This window comes from Embiotoca jacksoni, unplaced genomic scaffold, assembly GCF_022577435.1.
Source record: "Embiotoca jacksoni isolate LCO1_2020_lvr unplaced genomic scaffold, fEmbJac1.0.p SCAF_21, whole genome shotgun sequence".
Lineage (NCBI taxonomy): Eukaryota > Metazoa > Chordata > Actinopteri > Embiotocidae > Embiotoca > Embiotoca jacksoni.
In genome coordinates this window covers 8,149,699-8,157,018 of record NW_027185352.1, presented here as the reverse complement: position 1 = coordinate 8,157,018, position 7,320 = coordinate 8,149,699, and the positions used below count along the sequence as shown (strand labels likewise).

The following is a 7,320-nucleotide window of genomic DNA, read 5'->3' as shown; positions in this document are numbered from 1 at the left end:
TGGCAACAGGATAGCATGGGGACTGACAGGATTGGGGAAACCCTGTGTGTGTGTGTGTGTGTGTGTGTGTGTGTGTGTGTGTGTGTGTGTGTGTGTGTGTGTGTGTGTGTGTGTGTGTGTGTGTGTCTTGATCCTGCCAAGAAGCGCAAGAGAGGTTAATTTTCGTAATGCATAGTCAAGCCGGCGTGTCCTTATGTCAAATACCGAGGCACAGATCTTTCGCACCTCGTCCTCCTTGCAGTTTGTTGTCCTCTTTTGGAAAATGTTGAGGTGTTCCTGGTCGGCACCACAGTCAACAGGATCCACCTTCTGTAGAAATTCCAACATTGATCGAAAAATAAAATCCAAATTTTAATATATTATTACATATATGTTTACGTTACGTTTTTCACTTTAACATGCCCAGTCTTTAGTTAATAAAGTTAATTTTAAAAAAAATCAAAAGATGCCCACAAATAGATTTAATACCCACATTCACTTACCCGAGCTCTCAGTCCCCAGAATAAACTGAGTCCTCTGTTTGTAGTTAAGAAGCTCTGGGACCATCTCTGTCACCAGTGTGATGAATTCCACCAGTGTGTCATACTGGTCCACATGTCGCTTCAGGGCCACCTGCCACAGACAGGCAGACATCAGCCTCGGAGGAGGAACCAGGAGGCGCAGCGATGACAGGGAGAGATGAGGATCTGACAGCAAGGAATAAGTTAAAAAAAAAAAAATAATAATAACTCATAAAGTTACATAGGAACACAAATAAAATTCCCACACAGCCCGTAGCAGCTTTGACTGTCCGATTATATCAATAAGGCACTCAGTGAAATGGCAAACATTGCCACGAGAGGTCTCCTTAAATCCGAAATTTGTTTCAAAACATAAGAATCTTATTAACTTCTTATACTGTCTTATATGAGCTAAATCTTTTCCTCACTAACAGACGCGTCCCGTTACATGATTGTCATGTAAATCTCGTACCCAACCAGGCTTAAGTATAAATGCGTAGAGACAATAACAACTGCCCACAAAATATCTCATATTTCTCCCATAAATTGATGCATACAGAAGGAGACAGATATCTGGCCTTGCTCGGAGAGAGAGAGAGTCGTTACGCTTTGCCAACTATTGCAGCCTACGTAGTTTAACGCAGCGGATTTGGACGTTAGAGCCAATCTTTACTTTAATTTCAGTAGATACTAATACTAATATTATCGCCCATGCATATACTGTCCGACGAGAGCGGCCGACCTAATACATATTTTTGACAGATTGCATTCGACTAGCGACAACAATAATAACACTTCCAAGTGATATGGCCAAAAATGATAAATGAGAACCAAAGACGACTTCAACTGTAAGTCAAAAATGCTCCTCCGAGCCTGTATCTAATTCCTTATATGATATAATATATATAGATATATACTGTACTGTATATACTGTATATACTGTGCATTTTATATTTAATATTTTTTTTACTGCTATTTTATTGCTTTTTATTATTCTATTATCTTATTGCTTCCTGTATGCTGCTGTAGCGAAAACAATTCCCCTTGGGGATTAATAAAGTAACTACCTAACCTAACCTAACCGTATGGTAACGTATGCTGTCTGTTAGTTGATACGTACCAAATTATTGCAAGTTAAAACAACCTAATAAAAGAATGTTTTCAAATTGACACCATTTATTCTGATGGTGCCAGGAATACCGGAAGTGTCGCAAGTCACCAGAATTGCACCATTGCTGAATATTTGCATCTTATTTGCTTCTCATTTCTCTCATGAGATGTGCTTCATGTAACAGTTTGGATAGCACAGTGTTTTGCTCAAATTAGTCATCCATAACATTAGATAACGAAGATAAATTGCATCAATAGCCTTTTGGAAATGTGCAGTCCTCTGATAATGATTTTTACAAATGCTGGTGATTATTTTGAGGTGGCGATGTCTTTTGAACCCTAAGAAAACTGTTTATCATTTGGGATTTGAAAAGATTTTTGCTTTGTTCAGCAGATATGACCATGTATCAAACATGTCTGTGACACCATCTGGGTGCGTTGTAAACCTGCAACAGTTAAAGCAGTAAAAATCTTTGGTACACACCTTTATTAGGCTCATACAATACACATTTGTTTGAACAGAAATTCCTCTTAAATAACATGATGTAAGAAATTAGCATCTTAGTCTATATTCACATAAAGTACGTGTTTAATACACATGAATGGTTACTGAAATGAAAATGCACCAAAACAACTTATTTTGTCATAAGGAATGAACCAGGCTTTCATTTATTTAATATAGTGTACATTCTCACATCTTGTCTCCGCGATCTCCCACAACAGCTTTTTCCATGTTCTTGTGAGCTTTGAGGTGTATTTTCATTTTGGATTTTTGCGAAAATGTCTTGTGACAAATCAAACACTCGTGAGGTTTCTCCACCGTGTGCGTCGTCATGTGTTCCTTCAGTCCTGAACTGCTCTGGAACGATTTGTCGCACTGCGAGCAAGGATACGGCCTCTCTGCCGCGTGGAACCTCCGGTGTAGCGCCAGCTTTACGGCTGAGGCGAAACCTTTTTTGCAGGATTCGCACTGATAAGGCCGCTCGCCTGTGTGAGCGTGTGAATGATCCAGCAAGGCCTCGGAGCTACAGAAGGACATACGGCATGTGCTGCACCCGTACGGTTTCTCTTTCATATGCATCCGGAGGTGCACGGTGCGTCTCAGTTTCTTGTTGCACAAAGTGCTGGCGTACGGGCCCTTACCAGCGTGAATGCGCACGTGGGACTTAAAGAGTGAATTTGTCGGGAACCTCTTGCCGCAGTACGAACAGGGAAATGGCTTCTTTCCTCTGTGACGTCGAAGATGAACCTTGAGCAAAGACTGAGAACTAAATCTCTTCTCGCAACGACTGCAAGCAAAAGCAGGATTAGAGTGAAGGAGGAGATGCTGTTTCAGGTCGATGCCGCTCCCATATTTCTTGTCACACCGAGTGCACTTGAATGGCCGTGTAAACGAGTGATCGTGGTTTTCCAAGGAGGAACGGGATGCAAACGTTTTGCCGCACTCCAGGCAGGTGTTCTCTCTGGCTCTCGCAGTGGTTTTGCTGAATGGGAGAGAGACGTCGGCTCTGCTTCCTGTCGAGGGCCGGATGGGGCTCTCTTCCTCCTCGTTTCTTCTCAGATCCAGATGTTCCTTCGCTCCTTCCACTGAGCTGTCAGAGCATGTGGGTGGCTGGAGGGACGATTCGCTGGCCGTCTCTGCCGACATCAAAAAAGAAGGGTTAGGCATAAAGTTACGGTGCTTTTGGTAAATGATTAAGGGTGATATCACGCTTTCCTTGTTCGTTCTAGACCTTCTGACTTTTCAGTTTTGGTCCAAACCAAAATAACAGGTGTGAAAAGTGCCTCGGACCACAGCCTGGATCAAAGGAACCAAATTTTATCCGACTAAAAAAAGATGATCTCGTAAAATATTTTCTGGACAATTCAGACTTTCGGACCAAATACAGGAAATTGAGGCAGCGCACCATCACTCATTAAACAATAGAAGAAGAAAAAGAAGTAAAAAATTAGCCACAGTAGCACATGGGGAGAAGAGGGGGGAAATTTAACTGGAATTTGGTCCGACGAAGAAACAACACAGAAACTTACAACCTTTTTTTCTGAGAGCAAAACAGGTGCTGGTTGTAACGCCATAAAAATAACAATATAGTGGCAATAAAATGAATCTGTTTGTACATTTTTCTCCAACTGAATCGAAACAGCTACCGGTTGAATTGACAGCACGTCGACGTCAGATGCATGACGTCTAAAAAACAATGAATGTCAAGTATTGGTGCGTAGTGACGTCATGCAAAGTTCTTCAGTGCGTTCGCAAAATTGCGGTGTGAAACCAAAATGAACCAGATCAAATGTTTACAATGTAATAAAAAGCTTGGTTCAGACCTCCATGCAGACTTTGTGGTGTGAAAGTGTCCTAAGAAGTGTCTGAAAGCCAACCGTTGAACCTCGGCAAGAATATCTCGCGTACAACACGAGACGTGCTCACCACTGTCACCAGCGTCCTCGGAACCCGGAGACGAACTGAGCGGTGACTGTCCATACGTCTCACTTTCAACAGAACTGTCGTCCGTCTCTTCACCGTCCTCACAAGTGACTTCTACTTCACAGCTGTTTCCTTGCAGCAGTGTCTTGTGTTCGGACTCTTCTTGATTTCGTCCCTGCGGCTCATCCGTGCCGTGTTTTACGTCTACGCTTCCCTCGTCTATTCTTTGATCGAGCTCATCTTCAGAAGCCACTAAAGTTTTTTTAGTTGCGAGCGTGGAGAGGATGGTGTCTGACGTGAAGGTGAATTCACCTGAGAAAAAGACAATATTCATGTTAATGAAAGGGTGAAAATCCTTTTAAATGACCACCTAGTTCCTGCCATTGAACTTCACTATCTTCTCTTTCCTCATAGGAAATAAACACAGATAACCAAATCTTCACTCAGTTCAAATAACTCCAGTAAAAATGGGAGTTTCCAGTTAAGCTTACTATTATTTTTTTTTTTATGTATCAGTGAAATTTCAAAGATTAAAAAGGAGCAGCTATCAAAATACTAAATCTAAACACATTTTTTACTTTTGGGTAACTTCTGCCGCTCCTGTTGATGCTGCAAAATTCTCTTCAGATCTTCAGAGACAAACTGCTCAAACTTGTAGTCGAGGGTGGAAAGATTAAACGTGGAGAATACCTAAAAAAGAAATCATGTGATTTTTATATTTTAAGTCTCAAAACTCCTGTTTCTTCTTCCCAGACCATTCTTTACCATAAGAATCTACATTAATCATTGATGTTGGTCAAACAAAAATGTCAATAAACAACAGGTTTTTCTCCGATTTTCCAACGTTTGAATTACAAATCCCAAATTTTAAGAACCTGACAATTGCCACAGTAAATTTCAGTATTTTTCCTGTCTTAAATGCTGCTGAAGGACTGGACAGCAGCCAAAAGTAAACGGCATTTGTCCATCAAGTGGCTGATAAATTAGTTCAATCGTTAGCTTTTCTTGACTCTCCTGTATACCTGTGAAAAACTCGGCACTGGTAGGAACTCCTCCAGTCGGTAGAAGAACTCCCACACCAGGATCTGCAGCGCTGTATCAAAATTAGGTCCATACAGGGCTGGGAAGACCTCCTTCGACAAGAACAACATCCAACATGATTATACACCGGTCAAACAGGAGATTATTCATTTTAACAAATAGATGTAGATGCCATATTAAAAACTTACAACTGACCTTGAAAAATTTGTCTCTTTCCAATTGATCTCTCAACAATATAACAACCAGCTCCACAAATGCTGACTTTGAAATCTCCACCTCTGCATCTTGGTCCTGTCATTAAGTCAAGGAAAAGATTACTTACGTAAACAAAAACATGATGGATTTCTGCATTTAAATATGATTTTTTTTTTAAAAAAAGATCAATATTTCAGAGTAAGCAAAATCAGCACTTTGTCTGAGATCTAAAGCTATTCAAACACATCCTACATTGTGTAAAACATCTTATTGTAAACACTGCCTACCTCTTCACACACGTGGTTTGTTGTCCTCTGCTGGAAACTGTTAAGATGATTCTGAAAAGCTTTAACGCCAACCTTATCCATCTTCTTTAACAGTTCAAGAATGAGCTGAAAAAGCACAAATTGATACATATATATTTATTTAGACTTAATATTGCATCCAAATGCTGTACAATTTCAAAAAACACTGCAGCAAAACAAACTTATGAACAAGGCTGCCCTCGATATACTGTTTTAGGCTTTTACATGCCAATAATGTTTTTTCTTGCATGAAAATCGTGACCCAATACTGTAAAATTGAACCAAAACAATAAAAAAAAAAAAATCCAACTCATGAATGCAATGACAGAACGTCCTGAAGATATGACAAAACGTGGAAAAACACCCACAAATGGGTCTCAACTCCCACATTCACTCACCCGAGCTCTCAGTCCGAGGACCAGCTGAGTCCTCTGTTTGTAGCTCAGAAGGTCCGGGACCATCTCTGTCACCAGCGTGATGAATTGTGCCAGCGTTTCATACCGGTCTACGATCCTCTCCTGCGCAACCTGCCACATGCAGGCTGACATCAGCCGCAGCGGAGGAACCAGGAGGCGCAGGGACGACAGAGGAAGATGAGGCTCTGACGGCAGATGACACAAATAAACACGACATTTAACTTACGCTCAGACTTAACCCACACAGATGCCCAAAGTTGATATTGAACACATCCCTCAGTAGCACCTGTGACGTGTTTAACCACACCATAAAAAGGTTGAGGTTACAGTACAGTACATTTCTCATTTAGTTGACAATAATTTATTTAACATCAGAAAATAAGTCAAATATGCCCATTTCAGTGTTATAGTTCTGTTATACTAACAATCCAAAACGAATTCAATGCACAATTTAATGATATTGAAGCAGTCATGTCGAGAAAAGAAAATCAAAGATAAATATTTTGTCTTGCACATTATTGCTCTTTAACGCTGTGATTAAATATGATGGACAGCTGGTGTCCTGGAATATAAATATAAAACTGTTTTTAAAAATGTATTGGGCACAATTGACACAGTATTGTTGACGGTTTGTCAACTTGCGCACTTTATAATAATATATATTTTTTTTTTTTTTTAATTAAAAAGTAAACTGATCTGATGTGCATCTTTAATCTCATAACTGCGGATCAGACCTGCACAATGTTCAAGAGGAATTTGTAACCATCCTTCCTTTCTCCTCGTGTCTTGCACCAGTGTGCTATAGTCCCCGTCCTGGGTACCACTCCCTCCATGTTGTCGCTCACTCCTATTTCTTTTATTGACTATTTCTTGCTCTGACAAAAACAGCAAACACAGTAGCTCCTCTTCTTGCTGTTGGACAGTCGCCATTTCCGTTCCTAATGCGCGTGCTTGTGTTTCTTCTTCTTCTTCTTCGTTTTTTTTTTATTTTTTTATTTTTTTTATTTTTTTACAGCGATTATTAATCCAGCCTCTTTAGTACTTCAGCGCCACCTTCTGCTCTGGAGGGTGAATAAAACAATAGACTTGCACTCTAATCATTTCATCCAAAGCTATATTTTATCCTTCATGCTTTACATTGCTTTTATATTGTTTTATATTGGTTGTTTGTATATAATATATATATATATATATAATATATAGATATATACTGTACTGTATATACTGTGCATTTTATATTTTATATTTTTTTTTTACTGCTATTTTATTGCTTTTTATTATTCTATTATTATCTTGTTGCTTCTGTATGCTGTTGTAGCGAAAAAATG

At 39.7% G+C, this 7,320-nt stretch overlaps 1 protein-coding gene across 3 annotated transcripts; it reads right to left on the bottom strand.

Moving 5' to 3' along the window:
- Positions 1–2,095: 2,095 nt before the first annotated feature.
- On the bottom strand, positions 2,096–6,922 carry LOC138202584 (zinc finger protein 239-like). 3 transcript variants are annotated; one of them, XM_069156741.1, is made up of 8 exons: positions 6,727–6,922; positions 5,975–6,177; positions 5,559–5,663; positions 5,272–5,367; positions 5,058–5,168; positions 4,614–4,725; positions 4,039–4,347; positions 2,096–3,248 (listed from the first exon to the last, which is right to left on the bottom strand). In XM_069156741.1, exons 1-8 carry the CDS (start codon positions 6,920–6,922, stop codon positions 2,302–2,304), a joined length of 2,079 nt encoding a protein of 692 aa, XP_069012842.1. In that variant the 3' UTR covers positions 2,096–2,301. The 3 variants fall into 3 exon arrangements, with proteins under 3 accessions (XP_069012842.1, XP_069012843.1, XP_069012844.1); XM_069156742.1 differs by having other exon boundaries at positions 5,571–5,663; XM_069156743.1 differs by having other exon boundaries at positions 3,122–3,248; positions 3,936–4,347.
- Between the last annotated feature and the right edge of the window lie 398 nt (positions 6,923–7,320).

Coding starts and splice junctions, on each gene's coding strand:
- LOC138202584 (XM_069156741.1), bottom strand. CDS start 6,922: ATGGCGACTGTCCAACAGCAAGAAGAGGAGCTACTGTGTTTGCTGTTT. Junction 5,664..5,974: donor TCCTCGGACTGAGAGCTCGG/GTGAGTGAATGT, acceptor GTGCTTTTTCAG/CTCATTCTTGAACTGTTAAA. Junction 5,169..5,271: donor AAAGAGACAAATTTTTCAAG/GTCAGTTGTAAG, acceptor TTCTTGTCGAAG/GAGGTCTTCCCAGCCCTGTA.